General features: G+C 40.7%; 1 protein-coding gene across 1 annotated transcript; it reads right to left on the bottom strand.

Moving 5' to 3' along the window:
• Positions 1–9,574: 9,574 nt before the first annotated feature.
• On the bottom strand, positions 9,575–22,263 carry LOC101487690 (voltage-dependent calcium channel gamma-4 subunit). The gene is made up of 5 exons (XM_004539203.3): positions 22,178–22,263; positions 21,600–22,052; positions 14,045–14,128; positions 11,467–11,607; positions 9,575–11,194 (listed from the first exon to the last, which is right to left on the bottom strand). Exons 2-5 carry the CDS (start codon positions 21,820–21,822, stop codon positions 10,638–10,640), a joined length of 1,005 nt encoding a protein of 334 aa, XP_004539260.1. The 5' UTR covers positions 21,823–22,052; positions 22,178–22,263; the 3' UTR covers positions 9,575–10,637.

The following is a 22,263-nucleotide window of genomic DNA, read 5'->3' as shown; positions in this document are numbered from 1 at the left end:
GCATGTGCTGGTCAGTGTTTTTCAGGGGCGGGGGGATGCTATAAATGTGATCGGTGAGTCAAGTTGTCAGGCTGTCTTCTTATCTGGTTACACCGCCAGTGGGCGGAGATGTGTAACGTGGACTAACATTTGTCTCTTGTCTTCACATTCACATAAGAACTATTAAAGTAAACGTCTCAGCCTTGGAAATATAGTTTCCCCTGCTTCTCAGTTTCATTCATCATACTGTTTGTATCTTAACTCTACCTCACCTTAACACTGCGTCTGTGTGGATTTGTCTCTGTAAACTATTTATAAGGAAAAAGTGGAAGTGTTTACAAAGAGCAGCAACTGTGTTTCAGCTGACAAGAAAAGCATTTTCCCCCTGGAACAATAACACGTTTAGTCTTCCTGTCAGGAAGGATACTTAATGTGTCTTATGTACTTCATATAAAATTTGTCATAATTTTTCATTTTCTTTTAATAGCTGAAAATGTACTTATTTTCTATCATTACAGTATTAGCAGCATACCAGATATAAACAAAAAAACAAAAAAAAACTAAACCAAAAAAAGAAAAGCAAAAAAGAATAGAGACAAGGGACACACTTGAGGAGAAAAAAAAAGACAAAAGGTGTGCTAATCCCGTTGATTCCTCTCTGACTGTAAATCATGTTGGCACGGTTTTTAAGAGTTGGCCCACTTCAAGTCTCTTTAAAAGACTTGTGGCCCACTTTTTCCCTGGCGTGAGCAGAGACACCAGTGAAAGTCAAAAAGTCATCACAGCAGCAGAATAGAACTGTGAGAGATCACTGCAAGCTAGCACACACACACACACAAACACACACACTCCTCGTGCATATGGTACGACAGCTTTTCTCCATGCCCCTGGTACACTGCGCAGAAACACTTTCCCCCACACACACACACACACACACACACACACGCAAATATGAGTGAAGCCTCCAGCTGACAGATCAGTGACCAGCGACACCCTTACATGTTTCCCAAAGACTTTCAGAAAAATGACAATGTCAATAATCTTACTGAAACATTTTGGATCAACTAAAGGCTTTTCAGGGAGTTTTAGGGAATCCTGATTATAATGAATTACATTAGTCCAGCCTAGAAGCAGCAAATGCATTAACTAGTTTTTCAGTGTCACTTTAAGACAGGACGTTTCTAATTTTAGAGGTATTGTGCAAATGGAAGAAAGCCACCCTACATATTTGTTTAATATGTGCATTCAAGGACATCCTGGTGAAAAACAACTCCAAGATTCCTCCCACCATTACAAGGTAATCCCATCCAGAGTAAGAATCTGGTTAGATACCATATTTCTAAGATTTTCAGGACCGAGTACAATAACCTCAGTTTTATCTGAATTAAGAAGCAATTTAGCTTAGAAGAAAGTTAGCGGCCATCTAGGTCTTTATGTCTTTAAGACATTCCTGCAGTTTAACTATTGGTGTGTGTTATCTGGCTTCATAGATAGATAGAGCTGGGTGTCATCAGCATAGCAGTGAAAATGTATACTAGGCCTTCTAATGATACAGCTTAAGAGAAGCAAGTATAATGCAAACAAAACTGGTCCTAGCACAGAACCCTGTAGAGCTCCATAATTAACCTTAGTGTGTAAAGACGACTCTCCATTTCCATTAACAAACATGCATGGGATTAGGTTAATTGGTGATTTAAAAATTCACTGTAGGTGTGAATGTGAACATGAATGGTTGTTTATCTTTATGTGTTAGCCCTGCAGCCCTGCGTCTTGTTCTGTGGCAGCTGTGTTAGGCTTCAGCACACCGCGTGACCCTGAACTGAAAAAACTGAAGAAAATGGATGGATGGATGGATGGATGGATGGATGGATGGATATTTAAAATTTGCTTGTGTAACACGTGTACGTATGTATGTCTGGATGCCTTACCATATAAGGAAACCAGGATGACTGTTTAACCAGTCCAGTCCAGTCTTTCCCACACCTTAATATAGTTTTGATTGATGGCACTGACATAATGACTCTTTATAGAAGAACAACAGCTGACCTCAAAGACATTAGTTGCTTCACCCTTTGACCTGACTGGAACTCAGGGAGCCCACTGGAGTTGTAGGTGTACATCCAATTCCTCAGGGGAACTTTTCTGGCTCTTCAAATATCTTCCAAGGGAAATCATCTCATTTTGTGGACTAATTGGACAGAGCTTGAACCATCAAATCCCACTGATTGTAATCACAGAGGTCACAAGGTGACATTGATTGTGGTTTATTGTGACTGCTTCTCATTTGCAGGGATAAACCCCCGACGTCATGGACAGAGGAGACATTGATCATTTTCAGGAAAAGCTTAAATCACTCTGTGGTCATCTTTGCTCTCATCTGACCAAAATCAGTCACGTTTGTCTTTACAAGTTAGAGATATCTGGATAGAGCCAGTCTATGTTTAGATTTCAATACCAGTGGGATCTTATTTGTGAACACTGTAAATGTGTGAAGCCAAGTGTAAAACCACAAGGAATTCATAATCTGGTGGTGTCGTAATTGAGAAGCACTGTAATGATTCTCAGAGGAAGAGGATCCACGTGCAACAGACAGCTTTTTTATTTCTCTGTTTTGTGCATCTTTTACCGTCCTTCACAAAACCTGGAAATCCTTCTTAAATCACCATCTTGCAGGATGTATCACTTTCTAAAACACATCTGGAGGAGAGAGGAGTGAGGAGAGAGAGAAGGAGGCTCACCAGAGGAGCTGGAATCAAGGATGTAAGGGCATATCTTTTGTAGAAGTGCTTTCCCTGTGACTCAAAGGCGAGACACACAGCTGGAATATAGCAAGCAAAGTACTCTAAAGATAAGTGTTCCTTTGGATTTGGTTGTTTCAGTTGTTTTAGTTAGTTCAGATGATCAAACCTTTCTCCCACCATTTTTGTGATCTCTGTACCGCTATTCATATTTGATTTGCATATTTTTAAAATGAGGGCTTTGAAGGATTGATGCTTCATTTTGCTAAATGCCTGCTACCTCAAATCCTCTCCCTTATGTATTTTGTTCCTCTCCTCACATGTCATTTGTTGGTTTCTCCTGTTGTAGTTCACCTGGTTGGGCTTTTCACTTGGCTTTAAAATAAAGTTCTTGACTATATCTCAATATGAATAGCGACAACAGAAAATAAAAGCCATTCACATTTGAAACAAAATCATGCTTACCTTATTTCTGAGGAGGTTTTCTATATTCTTCATTTCGACCAACCACCAGTCTAAAAAGAAGTGAATGCTTAAACTATTTGATAGGGTAGCTGGTGGCATAATACTAAAAACAACACTGCATAAATGATGATCTCATAATTAAAAGAACAGAGCGTGTAATCATGAGTAAAGGTTAAGATGATTATCAATCATTATTGTATGTGAGAGGGCTATTGTTATAAATTGTAATAATTAGTAATGCCCTCCTTCACCCATTGCAAATTACACTGGCCAAGATTTTGTAAGACCAAAATCTAAGACTCATTTAGTCAGAAACTGCAGTTACCAGATGTCTTTCAGTTTGTATTGAAACCTAGCTGTCTCCTCAACTTGCTGCCAGATTGTTAATCCGCTGATGTGGTTGTGTATACACCAAAGAAAATTCAGCAAGACCAGACTTTCTTTGCTTTAGCTGGCTCAACAAAACCTAAAACCCCAGTGGAAGATAACAATAGCAGTTATTAATTTTCTGTGTTAAGCCTGGATTGCTGCTTTCAGAATCACATATAAATGGATATTTCACTCATCAGTGACTCTTTTTCCACAGAAAATGATCCTCGGGACTACTGCTTACACCAATCAGATACATTATTAAGTAATGATGATAAAATAATTATAACAATATGTAAAAATATAACTCTTCTTTACTGGAAGGGACACAGTTGGGGAGCAGTTAGGGCTGTCCGTTTGTGGTTTACCGCTATGGCAACTCTTGGATCAATAAACCATTTATTTTTCTCTCTGCATGCATCAAACCTCATCTTCTTTTGTTAATGAAATCAGGCCTGAAGCTCTATCACTGTCGGCTTCTGCACCAAACTTGAGCTGGACTACCTTGTTACATGTGATATAAGGCATCTGAAACAACCAAGACCCGCTCGACTTGCCATGGAATCAAGAAAGGGTAAGCACACTGAAAGGTTTTGTCACCAGTAATGAACTTAATCCAGCTGAGAAAATGATATAAAGCAAAGACGCATATATTATATGCATTTTACTTTATTTTCTCTTCTGACATGAGTTTAATAAAACGCACTCTTTATGTGTATGCTTTGCAGTAGCGTACATTATAGATCATTATTTTTATTTTAGTAAAATTCAAAGGCCTCAAATGGGACAACATCAAAGCTGTATTTAGACAACAGATACTTAACTGTGACAATAACGTAAAAGAAAATAGTTGCCACCTCAGCCAGCTTCATTCTCACCTCTGTGATGACTGATGGTCCCTTGGTGCTCTAATTTTAAAGTCAGCACTAAAACTGGTGCCTGAATAACAGTTCCCTTGTGAATAGCTTTCCCACAGAGTCTGACTTAATCAAAAGGTTACTTTGGTATTAGCAACAGCGTTGCATTAATGCTTGCTTATTGTCAGCTGCTTTTCTGCAGACTGTAATATAATTGGATATGTTACGCTACACCATTATGATCTGGTTTTTGATGTGTCATAGCTGCTTAAAGGGGTTAAACTCCAACTGCTGCTGGCTAAATCCGGTCTTAGTGCAGTGACAGATGCCGTCCTAATGGCTGCCCGTGGCTCCTGGATTGACAGTGTGGCACAGGGAGTGAGGAATCGTGCCCCCTGCTAGGAATAATGTCAGCCATTTTAAATTTTCAAAAAGAAATCGGGAGGAACCAGAGAGATGTGATCAAGCAGAGGAAATCATATCTGAGTTTCACATTCGTTCTGTAGCCTCACAACACATTCTGTGCTAATAAACAATAGGAAGATGACATATTACAAAACTAGTCACATCCTATGCTTTGTTAATGGGTTTTCCTTGTGAAGGCCACCTCTGAGTTTGAGTTCCTGTATGTCTGCCTCTACACTTTCCTAACTGTGTCCACCTGTGCCTCGTTTCCAGTGTAGCCTTGTCTTTCCCTTTGCTCTGTCAGATCATCTGCTTCTCTGTTTGTTCCCCCTGTGGGGCCCGATGACAGCTGGGCTATTCTTCAAATGGATGGACGGATGTTCCCTGTGCTCCATGGCCTTTTTAGCTTTATTGCCATTAAATTTTGTTTGCCTAACCTACCTGATCCTGGATTTGTATTTATATCTTCATTTTTAAATTGTATTATTTATTTCCATCCATCCATCCATCCATTCGCTTCCGCTTGTCCTTTTCAGGGTCGCGGGGGGCGCTGGAGCCTATCCCAGCTGTCATAGGGCGAGAGGCGGGGTACACCCTGGACAGGTCGCCAGTCTGTCGCAGGGCTAACACACAGGGACAGACAACCATTCACACTCACATTCATTCGCACATTCACACCTAGTGACAATTTGGATTATCCAATTAACCTATCCCCACAAGCTGCATGTCTTATTTATTTATTTATTTATTTTGCCTGTCCCATTTGGATCTTTAGGCATCAGAATTGTTGTCTGAAATCCAAGAAAGATGCCAAGCGGATTTACTTTACCAAGTGGATCATCATGGCCTTGCCATATTGGTCCATTTGAGTGACCTTTATTATAATTATGTATTTATTTGATTTGATTTTTGGTTGTTACAGATGAGACTGGAGGATAGGACAGGGAGAAAGGATGAAAGAAAGAGAGGGAGAGAAAGAAAAATAGAGGAGAGAAGAGATGGTGAGAAAGGGGGAAAGAAAAAAAAGAAAAACAAACAAAACACCTGGATCACCTGTATGGAGATAAAAAGAAAGAAAGAAGAGAAAACAAACAAAAAAGAACAACATAATAAATACAACACCATCACAATAAACTAGCTAACAGTAGATAACAGTAGATACTAAATATTAAATGTTATTGTGCAGTACGCAAGATCGGCAGCACACAATGTGCTTTGAGGTAGCAGCCAAGAAAGGTGTAGTTTGTGTCTGTGAACCTGTGTGGATCAACACGCTTGTATTTAAAAGGTTTCTCCAAGTAACGATCTGCTAGGGAGTGTGGGGAGCCATAGCCCCGTCCCCCAGGGCATGAAGCAGGTATGGAGGAGATCCAGGCCCCAGAGTACGAGGACCCAAGGAGGACCACGGGCAACCGTGCCACCCTCCTGGGAAGAGCTGAGTAGAGCCCCAAACGAGAGGTCACCCAGCAGCCACGGAGCAGAGGCCAGAGGGGGTTGCAGTGACGTGCCCGCGGGCTCTGCCGGCAGCCAGCTGTGTCAGAGAGGACCGAGCCTCAGGCCCAGAGGCAAGAGGCCTGAGGGCACCCCACCCCCCGGAAGGGGCCCAGCCGGGCCACAGGCGCCAGGCCCCGCCAATCGGCCACCAGGATTGAGTTGGTACATACATGAGTGCCCATCCCCAGACTCCCAGGAACCACCAACACACCAACGTCTGAGGGCATCAGCCATCGGCAGGGAGTGTGGTGAGGGGAGGTAGGCCTTCATACCTCGGAGAGCCTGAGATGTTCCCAGAGAGGTGGAGTCTAAGACCGAACCTGACATATAGACACAGACGAACAGGCGCACGCAGACACAAACGTGCATTCCCACCCCCATATACACAAACAAATACTCGGCACTCACCCGACGTGGAGACAGACACAAATAGACACTGTACACACATTCACACTCACCAAACATACTCTATATCCCAGGTCCAGGTACACCTGCCCCCAGAGGGGCAAACCGTACCTAGACCCAGGAGATGATATTTATATCTTCAAGCCAACAACATGGTGTATGAGGCTGACCTTGTAGCAGTACCATGTTACAGCGCACAAAAATGATTTTTCTTTGTGCAGTCCCTTAAGTCAAAGCAATAAATATTGTCGGTTGATTAACTTTATATATCCAGTTTAGATTTGGAATTAGGACAATTATAGCTCACACACTTGTTTACCTGGTAAAATAAAGTGTTGCTGTTGTAAAACCTTTGCTATGGCATTTGTGTGCGTGTTTTTTCATACAAAGATAGATAAAGTATGAGCTGTTGTCCCCTGTGTCCAAAGACAGGACCAGACTTTAAATCCTGAAATCTTATTCTATCCTTCCTGAACAGCAAGATACTACTGCTAACAAGCATGTTGGCTAGTCCTGCGACTGCATGGAGAGGTGACCCTGCCATTTTCCTCTCAATTACTGGAGAAGAATTTGATGGCGCCCAACAGGAAGGGGTGGGGGTAGAGAGAGGGGGGCATAGCTTTTTTATGGATGAAAATATCAGCGGGGGCTCATGGCATTCATAGGGCTTAACAGCTTGGGTGATGGCTGGAGAGAGGGGTGAAAGATGAATTGCTCAAATTCAGGGCTGGGATGGAAACCGGGCCATCAGAGCAGTTCAGCATAATAAAGATACATCACACACAAGCAGGATGGAAAATAAGTCTATTGTAATTCAAGGCATACCCTTGTCCACTTCAGTGACTTGAATGACAACGATAGCGGGGAGAGCAGGGACTTTACAGCGACTATACAGGCTCTCCTCTCATGGATCGGTAGCCTTAAACACACAGTGCAACCACTGTGACACCGATTTCCGAAAACCAACAACCAAATTAAACCGATTCCAGCTTCTGCTAAAAATACCCAACAGGGAAGCAAACCATGACACGGAAGCCTGACAAGCATGATGTACTATACCAAGAATGAGTAATTTGAACTTATACTAGCCCTTCCCGCACACACACACACATACAAAACACCCACTTTACTCCAGCTCTTGTTTGGAGACAGGGGGACAAGCTTTTCAAAGTCTGGATGAGCATTTATGAGCCTGTTAGTTCAGTCAAGCATTAACTTGGCTGATGCCGATTTCCTTTAACACCCTGTGGTTGGCCGCCTGTCTTTCATGCAGCTTCATAGTAGAACATAACAGGCCTATCAGCCCTGCGTCATTACCTACTTCTACGAGGAAAAGCAAAGGCTATGAAAAATAACGGCATGCTGTCTCTTCAGACTGAGTCTCAGCTCATATTTTGCATTAAACCAAATGTGAAGACAGCTGAAAGTTGAGTTTTAGAATTTGTCTCCCTGGTGGATGAGCTTGACAAATTTGCATGGGGGTGGCCATGCTTACTAAGTTAATTATATCCCGTTGACACACACACACATACAAAATGTGCTCATATATAGTAGTCAAATTATCCCATAAGGAAGTCACAATTTAAATGGGAGATTGCAGTGTTAAAAACTCTCCATATATTTGTGTTAGCTAATGTTACCATCTAATGCTAGCAAGCTTGTTTAGCAAGCTGTATTCATGTCCAGTTTAATGCAGATGTGCATATACTTGCTTATTATATGGCAGCGATATGGCAGCCTCGCTTCTGTCAGTCTGCCCCAGGGCAGCTGTGGCTACAACCGTAGCTTGCCTCCACCAGTGTGTGAATGCGAGAGTGAATGAATAGTGGCATTGTAAAGCACTTTGGGTGCCTTGAAAAGCGCTATATAAATCCAATCCATTATTATTATTATTATTATTAGTAATTAAATGGCTAATAAAAAAAAGGATTTCACCCCAAAAAGAAGCAAAAACTGGGTGGAAACAGACATTTTAATGACTCTAGTGAAATCTAGCAGACAACAATTGTTGTAGCTGCTTTTGAAGGAACAGATATCAATGAAAGAGGTTCAAAGAACGCCCAAACTCTAGGGTCCAGGTGGGTTATAAAGTAATCCACTCTATCCATTAGTGGTTTAGACACTCACCTAACACATGAAATATCACCAGATTGAGACTGGGATTGGTTGCATCAGGTATAAAAATCTGCCAAATCAGACATGCCACAGACACAGTGCATGTAAATATAAGGAAGTCACTGAGAGACGCTAGCTAGCTAGTTCAATAGCACCAACGTCTATTGTGGTATTAGTTTGAAGAGAAATCTTTTTTGGGAAATTGCTTTGAGCATAATTAATAACTTTAATCCAAAACATTTAAGAGCATGAATGGATCTGTGGTTAACTGTAGTCATCATTGCTATAATAATGCCAAATCTATACAGTTAGACTATACAAAACAAAGTCACATTATTACATCCTCACACAAAAATCTTTATTGTTGTTTTTTGTTTTTTTGTTTTGAAAACCACAACTTCCCCAACAGCTGATTTTGATATGGATCAGTAATAATACAGAAATACTTAAATATGAGATTACAAGTGTCTGCAAGTGTATTTTTCGGAGCGTGATCAAAACTCTGTACCAGACAGCCCTCCCATAAAACCTTCCCCAACACAAAGAAAGTAAAGGCAGAAGCAGGAGTCCTGTTAGAGAACAGCAACACAAAGAGCATGATATAACCTATGCCTTTAAACACGCCAGCTGTAACAGTCTGTCTGGCTTAGGAAAGGAACTCATTTGTTCTGTACATCGTCCCTGAGCGAATGGAGAACAAACTACACAGGCAGTCTGTACCTATAAACACTGACACATTACACAGCATACTGGATGTACTGACATTAATATGTGCCTTGTCACTTTTAATATACAGTATATATACAGAGATCCATATTCATAGCACAATTACGCCATGGTGTGGTAGGCGTGTTTGAGATTCATAACTCACGCACGCACGCACGCACACACACACACACACACACACCCGTCCAGCGATCTTAGTGAGGACCTTCATTGACATAATGCTTTCCCCAGCCCCTTACGCTAACCATTAAAAATGAATGCCTAACCCTAACCCTAAACCTAACCATAACCTAATTGTAACCCTGACACTAAAACATTTTGAGCCTCAAAAAGGCCTTCAAACTTGTGTGGACCGGGTTGTGTGTCCTCACAAGTGACTGTGGTTCTCACAAGAATAGTAGAATGCAGATTTCGGTCCTCACAAAGATAGCTAGACAGGAACACACACACACACACACACACACACACATACGGCAACACATATTTATGACATGACTCATGTACATGGTAAAGGTTATTAAGACGCAATAAAAGTATTCAAATGGGCTTTGAAAGGCTTAAAACTATAAAAGATGTACAGATTGAGTTAGCACCATTTGTGTTAAGGTACAAACAAATACAATACGATTATATTCTGATAACAAACGGTTACATAGATCACTTTTGCAAACAAGTTTGGCAGGTTATTTTCATCTTAATCAAAAGAATTCCTTTTCTGAGACTAAAGGTTCAAGGCAACGTCATAAATGACTACCTTTACAGAATACAAGGACGGGCACATTTCTTTCTGTAAGAGCAGAATATTCCTTCCAGATTTTAAGCATTATATTTTTCAAAAACCAAACTCTTCAAATATTGCTACAAAATTGTGGCAACCACAATCATTAAAAGTCATTTTTCTCTCTCACCCATTGAAATACTGGTGTTTTTCTATCACAGAGGGATGTAAGAAAAGCAACTCTAAATTCGGACCTTTCATTGCTGCCGCTGCCAAAAACAGTCCTGGCGAGAAAATACCCTTTTCTCATCAACTGTAAACATCTAATGTGTACCATCAAGTTTATTGTTGGATACACTCCTGACCTCATACTGGAGTGGTTCTCCTGTTTCCTCCATCCTTGACATCTTTCTGGAAGCAGTTGTGGACTTGTAAAAACCTGGAGTCCCGCTCTGGGCTGTAGGGCCTTGCAGTACCACTTCCACCCTTCAAAGGGTCCCTGCTCAGGGAATAAAGGGATATACCGCCCACTGGCAAATTCAGCCCCAGCCCTGGTCCCCCCCCAATTCCTCCGCCAATCTTCATTCCCACTGGGGAGGGCTCACGGGATGGGTCACTTGACCTGGAACTGGAACGCGATCGCCTCCGCCTGTAGCGGTAACTTGGTATGCGAGAGTACGGCGAAGAGGATGAGGTGCTTTTGATGAAGTCACGTTTGGATCGGGAGCGCGTCTCTTTGTTTTTCTCAATATAAATGTTGACTGCAAGAACGCCCACTGACTCTGCTACAATGAAGGAGAGGGCACCGAAGTAGAAAGACCAACCATAGCTGTACTGGTTCTTCTTGTCCTCGTCTTTCTTGTCACTCGGGTCGCCGGCATTGCTGGAGATGTAGACGATGATGCCAATGATATTGCTCAGGCCTGAAGAGAGGATAAATGAGAGAAGGAATGCTGTTGTAGGAAAGGTCAAAACTGAGACTCTACATGTAAAGAAAATCAGTGTTTTTGCCATTGTCCTTTTGTGAGTGTGAGAAAGGTGCACTCTAATGACTTAAGGTATTTTTGAAGTGCACTGTATCTCAGAATAAAACCTGACCTTTTCCTTCTTTCACTCTCTTGCACTACACACGATCTATTTGTTGTCACCCTGGTTTTGATTCTTTATCTGTGGTACGCTGTCTGACTCGTCCTACCTGCAGCTACAAACAGGATGCCTGCACTGAGCAGGATGTTGTTCTTGCTGCTGTAGATGCGTCCAATTCCAACACACAGGCCACCCAACATCAGCAGGATGGTGCTGAGAATTGGAAACAGGCTTGATGCACGAACTATACCTGTTTAGACGAGAGAGACAGAGAGTGTGAAAATGTCTTGTCAGCACAATTGAGAATATAATGTAAACTACTTCAAAAAGAGAAGATAACCACTGTAAAGTGGAGCACAGGTGAAAAATATATACCCCCCAATATTAGATTATATTACATACTGGCACACAGACATTATGTCTAATGGGTAAGAGAACTAACTAAAAAAGGACAACTACTACTGAAAGAAATACCATTAGTTTCACAGGTGTTTGATCCTAGACTACAGATACTACAGACCCAACTATCATACAGAGAAAACAGAGAAAACCCAAGCAATCAGATGACCCCCTCTGAGCAAGTGCTTTGGCGACAGTGGTAAGGAAATACTCCCTTTTAACAGGAAGAAACCTCTGGCAGAACCAGGCTCAGAGAGGGACAGCCATTTGTCGCGATCATTCAGGGGTGGGCGGAGGGAGACAGGACAAAAAAAACACTTTGTGGAAGAGAGTCAGAGATGAATAATAACTAGGGATTAAATGCAGAGTGGTGCATAAAGACAGGGAGTAAAAAGGTGAGTGGAAAAGAAAGTGCATCATGGGAACCACCAGCAGCCTAGATAGAAGCAGCATGACTAAGACTCACGTTATACAGCACTCACTATAAACTTCATGAAAAAGGAAAGTTTTAAGCCTAATCTTGAAAGTACAGAGTGTCTGTCTTCCAAATCCAAACAGGAAGCTGGTTGTGCAGAACATGGGCCTGCAGCCCGAAGGCTCTGCCTCCTATTCTACAACTTCCTGTTTAAAATATGTCAATCACTATGTTTCTCATCCTTTGTTGACCTTCTTTAACTTTTAGCATCCCTCACTTTGTCAGACAGGTTCCAACTGAGAAAGGGATTTTTGATTAAACACTGGTGAAGGCTAGTGAAAATGAACTCAGCTTTCCAACAAATGTTCAATAATCTTCTAGGGTCCATACAACCTGTGTGCAGGCTAAAAGTGATGAAAAGAATGATTGACTGACAATGACCTTATGTGGCTGACAAGTTTAGTTTTCCACTAAAAAGTAATTCACTCATATTTCCAAGGTCCTTACTAAAACAGTTCAGCTAATCCATCACCATCTCATCAGTTAGAATCATTTTTAAATTTTTTACATTTCACCATTTCATTATTGCTTTAGTGAGCACCACATGAGGACTTAGCGGAACTGCTAACAGTAACAGTGGTTGTTGCCAAGGCCTCTGTTTTGTCTTGTCTTCTTTAGTCTGCAGGCTCTCTCTCTCTCTCTCTCTGCTTTGAGTGAGTGCAAGATTACTTACAGGTGCATAGAGTCTGAACAAAGCCCCACTGACTGTAGCTGCTGAAGTTACCTTTAAATGCTCACTGCTTAACACCAGAATATTGTCTGTGCTTCAGCAATCCTTTGGTTGATTGCAGTCTCACTTGCCAACCCAAGCCCAAGCCTTTAACACATTTTCTAGTCCAAAACTACAAATCCAAGTCTAACCCACAGGCTAGGCAGCTATACTGTAAGTTTTTATTTTTTACAGTTACTGCAGTACAGCACCACACATTAGTAAAATAACTGGAATCGTTTATTCGCCTTGTTTTATCATCAGAATTTAAACCGATACAATTTATCTTTTTCCCGCAAAATATAGAAATATAGTAATTTCTCTTTCTAAATGGTTTCAGTTAGCATATAGGCAAAAATTGTGATGGGTATGTTTAAAATAAAAAAACTGTTTAATACTTGAATTGATGTCCAACACTTAAATGCCACTAGAGGGAATTTGTGAGCAGCCTAAAAGCTGAATAAACGGCAGTAGGTGACACGCCCTGCCAAACAAGCATCATTACTCTTCCACGAGTGAAACAAATGAAGTGAAATAATGTCCAGTGGTTCAGCGCATAAAGGTTTTTACAGATACACAGTCCAGCTAGCATATTCAGCTGCCTTTAAAAAAAAAAAAAACATAACCAAGTGATTCCAGAATAAATTTTTCTTGAGCTTATTGAAATTCATATTGTGGACAACACACGAAATGGTAACAGTTGGCTTGAGGCACAGAGCTGATCTGAAACCTGAAACATAAATAAATATTCAGTAAAATGATTAAATGCTTTGTAATTTTCAGTGCATCTGTTTGTTTATTTATTTTTAACAAGGGTATTAAGCAAAAGGCCAAGGCCAAATATGAAATCTGCTCTCATGTGGCCAAAGTCTGGCTTGTTTTGGACGGGCCTTATTACTCGGCACACAACACACTTCATTATCTCCATTGCTCCAATTGCTGTCATGACATCAGGCTTTTTATGGGAAAGGGATAGACATGCCATAACACATTAAGTAGCCTGGTAATAACTCTATCACATTCAAGAAAAAAAAGAAGGAAAGAGCAGGGAGAGAGGGATTAAGTGTTGGAGTGTTTGAAGATGAAGCGGTTGCAGTGACTTACGTAAGATGTACTCTGAGCTGTCTGTATCGTAGTCGTTATCCTCTGGAAAATGATTGATCCGAAAACAGCTTCCTTTGTTGATACCTGTGCAAAAGCCAAAAACACACTGAGTGTGAATGTGAATGTGCATGTGCAGGTTCGAAACTACAAAAATTAAAACAGCAATTTGGGTCTTCATGTTGAAAGTTAACACGAGAAGCTCAGAGATAAAAGGAGCCACACATCGACCGTTCACTCGATCAGCATGCAACTTTTATGAACCTGAGACAAATATGTTGCAGAAAGCTAAAGTCTATTCTCGGCAAAGTATATCTAACTGGGAGCAGACATGTCCTGTTTTCACCCATAACCATGTCAAAAACCATTTGAGGGCAGACCACTGTGGATCTGAGATTCTGAAGTTCCCAAGCCCTCAGGCACCTTCTATTCACCCAAGCTCTTCACTGAGAAAATCTTCCCTCCACTTTTAAGAGAATAAAACATTGGAGCATTATGAATATTGAAAGGTTAGACTTTGAATTTAAAGTCTGGCTCTTGAATTTCCTGCCTGAACTTATATATTAGAATTTATTAGAACTTAAATCAAATACACACAGTATCTTAATCCAAGAAATCAAACCATGCCTGTCGATTGTCAGCCCTGTCCCGTTTAATTCTGTAGATTTCAAATTGCTAATGTGAATAAATGTGGAAGAGTCGTCCAACATGCCAATATTACACTACAATTAAGGGGAAGAGATGAAGTACTGATATTCTATCCTAGTTCACATGCAGTAGATTCTTGAACTCAGGCATAAGCAATCAAGTGACATCTACCTTGTAGAACATGGGTGCATGTAAACAGTCCATAAGGAAGAGCAGCTGTTTTAGAGGGAGATGTTTCTAATCACTATTTATAATCCAAAAAGTCTGTCACTATTCAACATCAATTCTCCTTCACTTTGCCTGGCAGGGCGACAAAGTCAATAAGATGTGAGTTAACTCACATCTTATTGACTTTTCCAAACTTCAGCTATGCCAGTTGCTTGCTGTCATAGCCAATGAATCTGATCGCGATGGTGTCATCCCCAAGAGCTCTGTAAAGGATGGAGGATTGTCTTTCTTCCCTTCAAGTTGCAAATTTGTTATGACAGTCTTATTCCAGCATCCATGGCAGAATTGTTTAATGAGATGTTTTTCAGTTTTACAGGCAAGAATGTCTCATCTTTTGACAACAATTCAATGTGCACTGTAGTCACTGGAAGTAGGCATAGGGGCTTCCACTGGGCCCGTGGAGTGTAGTTAAGAATTCAGCAACGAATTCTTTTCTGCCTTGAACACTGGCCAAGTCCGAGTCAAAATACTGTAAGCAAAGAAGTCGGCGTGGCTTCAGGAGTCAGATCTGTTGATCACATCAGCTTAAAGGGACAACAAGCTTTCAAGAATACACCCAGTGACATCCACTGACAGACCAGAATCACCAGGAAGTAATTCACTGTGAGCTTCTCATTAGTTTTCATCAGCTTCATCGCTGTTTTTTTCCCCTCATTGCTAGGCATCAATGTCTTTGACAACTCTTTGCATTTCAGGTGTTTTTTTTTTAAATCAGTCTTAACTCTTTAAACCTCTTCAAATACTTATGCATTTCCTAATCTGTTTTTGTATTTGTATCACCACTAACAACTAAATAACTAATAATCATAGAAAGTTGCATCCACCTCTAACTGTAACACTCCAAACCTTATGTGCAATCATTATGTACATTTTATAATATGTAAAATACCTCATGTGAGGTGCACTTTTCGTTACGTTACATAGACATACACATAGCCTCTAAATAAATGCACTATTAAGTGCCAAACTCACTATAATTTACTATAATACATCAGTTAATCAGTTAATTGTGTTTAAATATTGTACTTTGTATTCCTATCCTGTCTTTATATTGTATTGTATTGATATTATTTAAGCCTTTTTTCTTGTACCATATGAGGGAGTATTGTCTTAATTTCATTACACTTGCATGATGACGATGAAGAGTCTTGAATCTTGAATCTGGAATGAGGTGCCTTTGATTTGCAGGCACTCATTAACTGTTACTGAACCTTACAATATCATAGACCAGCGTATGGAAATCTCCACCAGGTAGCTTTGAAGCCGGTTTTCTGCATCTACAATCTGTTATTCAGTGCATTCAAATGCACTGTTGCAAATACTGGGAACAGGATTTCCACTAATGTTTGAGCATTTGTTATTAGTTTGGTCAGGAGTGAGTTGAGGGTTAAAAATCAAAATCAGCACGAACACTGGCTGATTAGCTGCAATCACTGGCTGCTTCTTCTATGCCCAAGTGGCTTTACGCATCCTCAAGCTAGATCACGTTTCTATGATCGACAGCTCATTCAGATGGTTCATACATTTTTGGGATGGAAATGTTTTATGAGGCAGGACATGCACTTAGACAACGTGACACTATGAGTGCAAAGAAAACTTCTACGTTTCACATTTAGAGCTTATGTCAGTGTTGCCACCAGCGCACGGTTTTGATGTGCAAAATTTATGATTCTTAGGGTTAATTTCTGAGACAGCTGGGAAAGAAAATTAAAGTCAGGCTGTGATAAAGTGATGAAACATCCCTAACAGCCCAGATTCAGTCTGTTGGCTCCACACTCTTAAATTCACTCTTTCAGTCTCTTTGAACACCCATTCTGTCCTTTTCTCTCTCGCCACAATCATGTCTGAATAAGCCACTTCACTTCCATTTTCTAAAACCTCTTTATCCACTCAGTTTTCTTTTCAATTTTTTTGTACCAAGAAAACTTGTTAAATAAGATTACTGTGTTACTCTAATGTATATTTGTTATATTTGTAAACATACTATTTTAGTGACACTGGATCAGTTTTTTGAGTGTGTAATCCAAAAGGTCTAAGGAGCAACAGGTGTAGAATATTAAAATTTCATATATAAAGTACACATATGTAGGGTTACAGTTGGATGTATAGCCCAGGAATGTTATATCAGTGTCAGAAAATTCAAAAATCAATAACATTACTATGATTATATGGCTTCTAGACTGAACATACGAGTAAAAAAAATAACAACACAGCTGACAGCTAAAATGTATTATAATAAAAATGAAATAATCTACTCCACTGTGTTGCTTAATCCATTAGGAATCATTAAGAATTGATGACCTACCCTATCCTCCATTGCATGGGGAATTTCCCCATTCTATTTTACTTAAATAGCCCCAAAACAGTTTCCTCAAGGCACTTTACACTGTAAGGTCAAGACTACAACAATCAGATGACCACCTCTGAGCAAGTGCTTTGGCAACAGTGGGAAGGAAAAACTAATTTTTAGCAAGAAGAAACCTTTGGCAGAACCAGGCTTAGAGAGGGGTGGTCATTTGCCACGACCAGTCAGGGGTGAGGGGAGGGAGACAGGGGGAAAAAAGCCTAGACACACAGAGGATTCCGGGTCACCTAATCCAACCCTAACTATATGCTTTATCAAAAAGGAAAGTTTTAAGCCTATTCTTAAAAGTTGAGATGTGTGTCTCCCGAATCCAAGCTGGGAGCTGGTTCCACAGAAAAAGGTCTCAACCAAAGGCTCTGCCTCCCATTCTACTTTTAAATACCCTAGGAATATCTGTGTAACACACATTTTTGGAGAAATGGGGCAGGGATAGCTCAGTAGGTAGGGTGGTGGCCCCCATGATCGGAAGGTCGGGGGTTTGAATCCACTGAACGACTACCCTGAGGTACCCCTGAGCAAGGTGCCGTCCCTACACACTGCTCCCCGGGCGCCCAATGGCTGCCCACTGCTTCACAGAGTGAATGGGTTAAATGCAGAGAGGAATTTCCCCACGGGGATTAATTAAGTATACATTATTATTAAATGTTCAGCCAGTTTGGGAATTGTTTTGTTCAGCTACAGGGGCTGTGTTTCTCAGGCCATAGTTTTAACTTCATTAGAAATGGTTTTTTTAGTGTGCTTTGTGTAATATTCATATTTTATAATATTGTTCCTCAGCCAAACATCTGGGAGAATGAAAGTCATCTTTTCACCTGATATTTTGGTCTATCCACAGACAGTCATGGTGTCATGAATAAAATCAAAAATCAAGAATCAGGTGCAGTTTAGAGCTAATTCCAAGGTGTCCAGTCTCTGCACGTTATGCATCCAAGCTTATTCATAGCTTTGATCCATCCTGTGATCAATCCTGGCATGTTTTTAAGAGAGTTGTGAGTTCCAAATTGATAGCATACATTTCTGCCTGTTTTTTAAACTGTTGAGGCTCAGATATAAAACACTTGCATTAAAGCTGACAAAAATGTGTACGCTAACTTTTTCCCCCCAGACAGAACATTGATCTGGAATCAGTAAGGGAAATGGACCTACAGACACAATCAATAATGACATTTCCTTCAATAAAATCTTACCAATATCCAACCTGAGCTCCCCCCTCTGTATGTTCACTGTGGGGACAATACATTCACTGTGGCAGTTAGGTTAGACTTACTCCAAATATGCTCGACCTCATCTCAACAGAGTAAATTTATCTTGGTTTCCAAGAGCTCCCAGCAGCTTCTTTCTATGTTCTTTAGCACCAAATAAGTTTTTTTTTTCTTGACCATAACACATTTGCCCATTTGTCTTTCACAGCGAGACTGTGCAAGTATCACAGTGTCTTTGATGTCATTTTAGGAGGACAGCTGCTGTGGGTGTGATTTTTGGTATTTTTACGTGGGTCCCGATTACTCCTGACACTGTGAATCAACAAATTATTAGCTGGTTAAAGGTCTTGCGCTGTCCTTTCCTTCTGTCTCAGTCTGAATTTTTCCTTTCTCTGGTCCATTCTTTGTCCATTTTAAATATGTTCATACACTTTCACAGGTTAATAGTAAATCACAAGTGTACTCTTTTCCCCCCCAGTGATTACAGAATTTAACTTGTCAGCAGTCACAGGTGGATTCAGTTTTGCTGTATTTGGTTCATGTTGTTATTTTAGTGCATTCTTTCTAAAGTACGTTTTTGGCTATTCATAGGTGGAAGCACTCTTCTTGTCAACTTTTAAAAAAAAATTGATATAACTTTAATCTTTTAAAGTTCAGTAAATCTTTTAACAAGTTCAGAACGGTACATTCACTGCTATGGTATAATTGATTGTATGCATATAAATCAAACATTTGTGAAAGTAAAATAACCATATCAATATTTCATGCAGCAGCAGTAACAAAATGATCAAGGGAATGTCAGGAGAAAAGAAAAGAAAAGAAAAGAAAAGAAAAGAAAAGAAAAGGAAGCTCACTGGGGGAGGTATCTCCCAAGAGCCCCTGTGTCTGAGAGAGCAGGGCCCATCTTTTATTGCTCAGCATAGCTTCACCATAGCAACCTCCCCCCAGCAACCCAGAATCACATTTCTAGCTCTTCTCAGAGGACGCCTTTGACATCTTACTAATGCATTCATCAGCCAACACACACGCGCGCACACACACACACACACACACAAGAAAAACAACCCTAACCCTCATCACCACATACAAAGCCACATAACAGTTAACTAACCTTTCATGACCTGCATGAACTGAAAATTTAAAGTCAGACCAAGTGTTTGCTTGAATCTAGCGGTGAGTCCCTAAGTGTGAGTTTTTTACTTATTTCAGCATGACTCCACTTGTATTCCATTAGAGTTCATTATCCACCAGTGCTCACCTTCATCTAACCATCAGCTTGTTCTACAACACAAGGCACTCATAGATGTCTGTTTGCTACTCTTTGAAACATTAGCCAACATCTCCTGAGGCTCACCCAGCATCTATGCTGTTGAATTTACTTAATAAAACAGGATAGATTCCTTCGAATTATACACTAAGTTGTAGAAACTGAGAGACTTTTTTTTTAACGTTTCAGGAATGCATTTAGTACTACCGTTTTCAAGAGGCTGTATCCCAACTGACTGGACATGTTGACTTAGCCTGGGTTTGTATGCAGATAGAGGTGTGCCACTAGATAGACTTACACAGTATTGCAGCAAAAGTGCTGATGTTCTCTATGCATGAGAGAGAACAAGGAAAAGAGCAAGATAAGTTGTGTTACTTTCAGTTCCAGGTCCATGCAGGTTGTAACACCCTTCTAATATTTTAAGCAGGAAATGAGAAGATGGTGCAGAGGGAAGATGTTTAGAACAGCGTGCACGTCTGCTTGAATCTCTTAGGAAGATTGAGAGAGGGAACATGTCTTTTGAGTAACAGGATTACAAGAAATCCATAAATAGCCAGGCTTTAAAAAACAAAACAAAACATGAAATTCCAGTAAAAGTAGTAATGGTAATGGTTGGTGCTTGGAGTGTGAGTTCAATAATGGCTGTATTCATCTCCACACAAGACAGACGCCTGGGTTCTGGGAAAATGCCTTGTCTCTTAGATCCCTCACCCCAACTCTTTGGAAAAGGCACTGTACCCCAAGTTGTTCTCCAAGTTACTTGTGGTAGCCTGCTTTGCAGCTTTGTAAATACATGTGAATTATGAAACGCAGTAAGGTACTTCGTCATTGACGAAAAAAGGCGCTTTGTTTGACGGAGCATTCTTCTATTGTTGTGAAGAATTTAATTGTTCTTCAGGTAAAAGAAAAAAAAATCATTAAGACTGAGAATTTCAGAACCAATGGTAATGGACAGCGCCACAATCGAAGACGTCATTGGTGACTACTTCCGCGGATCAGGTGATTGTTTGCGTTTATTTTAAGTCTTTTCAAGGAAGCGGTCCGATGGACGGTGGATAGGTGTGCCTAAACATTAACGACCTTTTCTCACAACATGGAAAGGCGATCAGGAGCGAGATGCAGAACAGCTGAGGGAAACAACAAAATTCCCTGAAACAACAAGTCAGACGCTCCTCGGAACAGATTAAAACAAAGTCTAATACACCGGAAAGCGCTGCGCCCCCTCTGAATGCGAAAACTGGGATCATTCTTCCATGCTCTGCCATAGAAGCAAACTCACAGCATTAAATCGTATTCGTGTTCAATCCATCATCTCTCCGCTCTTTCCCTTTTCAGTGAATGTATAATTTACCTTAAGGGGGGGGAAAAGATGTAAAAGATTCGTTACGCACACACAACTCCTCCTTGGTGCGCAACACGAAGCTCTTTCACTCAGATTCTCGTAGAAAATATAATACTTGTGTAAATTATTAAATTATGTTTCATGTCATTCCATCAAAAAAGGGAGAATTGACTCTGATAATAAAGTTCAGAATCAGCATACTTTATTAATCCCTAAGGAAATTGTGTTAAATGGTTTGTTATAATATCACACAAACTGTCGCAGGTTCCAAACAAATGCGAACTTTTTTAGAAATTAGCAACGTTTCTGGTCTGGTCAGGTGTTCAGACTCGTTGACTATTTAATTAATCTCTGTGCACACCGTCACCTCCCCCACGTTAAAGCAAACATTCGGAAGAAATCAGGTGGCGCAACAGTGAGAAAATCGTTTATAAGCAGTCGAAATAAAACAAAAAAAAGTTTGGAAACTTACACAGTCACTGCATAAGGTACCAGACTTTGTTTACCTTCGATGCAGCAAATCCTCCACAGCCCGGAGTGCGTCAGGTCCCCTTTGACTTTCTTGGTTTGCATCTGGGTTTCGTCGGTTGTGGCATTAGTTGCATTGCAAATATAGGCTCGGGAATAAAGCCAGTAGTCGGTGCCGATGGCGATGGTCATGAGGCTAAAGGCGACGAAGGCCCCCACAATAGCCAGCAAAGTCTGAACCCCTCGGTCACACCATGCCATGGCGTCTCATAATGTGAAGATTCTCCACAGCAGCTTACGCACACCGTGAGGAGCGCACGGTACCAGTGATCATGGCTTGGGGGGAAAGGACTTGCGTGTCGATCCTCGTTTTGCTTAATTAATGCTCCACTTTCTCCCAAACTTCAATCGGACTTCAAACCAAGTTGCAGAGATTGATCGACCACAGCTTTCGTTTAATTCCTTACAGTGAGCTGGTGGTGTCTTCAATCCTGCAACAGGTGGAAATTTAACTCAAAACACACAAAAAAGAAGAAGAGAAAAATTCCTCGAACAAGTGCACTTCTTTTTTACCACAACATTTTGTAAATGACGTTTATAACCGCAGCATACATACGGATCACACACGGCTCAAGCTTCTTTACAGCTCAGTGTTCAAAATAAAACTGGTCGGTTTAACAATGGACGCAGCATCGCTCTTCC

This window comes from Maylandia zebra, linkage group LG6, assembly GCF_041146795.1.
Source record: "Maylandia zebra isolate NMK-2024a linkage group LG6, Mzebra_GT3a, whole genome shotgun sequence".
Classification (NCBI taxonomy): Eukaryota; Metazoa; Chordata; class Actinopteri; order Cichliformes; family Cichlidae; genus Maylandia; species Maylandia zebra.
Note: the sequence above shows the minus strand (reverse complement) of the source record. Positions and strands in the feature narration are given on the sequence as shown.

What these genes read in the sequence shown, in the direction of transcription:
- LOC101487690 (XM_004539203.3), bottom strand. Translation starts at nt 21,822, where the DNA reads ATGGCATGGTGTGACCGAGGGGTTCAGACTTTGCTGGCTATTGTGGGG. An exon ending in GAGGATTTGCTGCATCGAAG is followed by an intron (nt 14,129 to 21,599) that starts GTAAACAAAGTC and finishes GCTTTTGCACAG; the next exon opens with GTATCAACAAAGGAAGCTGT. An exon ending in CATCCTGTTTGTAGCTGCAG is followed by an intron (nt 11,195 to 11,466) that starts GTAGGACGAGTC and finishes TCCTCTCTTCAG; the next exon opens with GCCTGAGCAATATCATTGGC.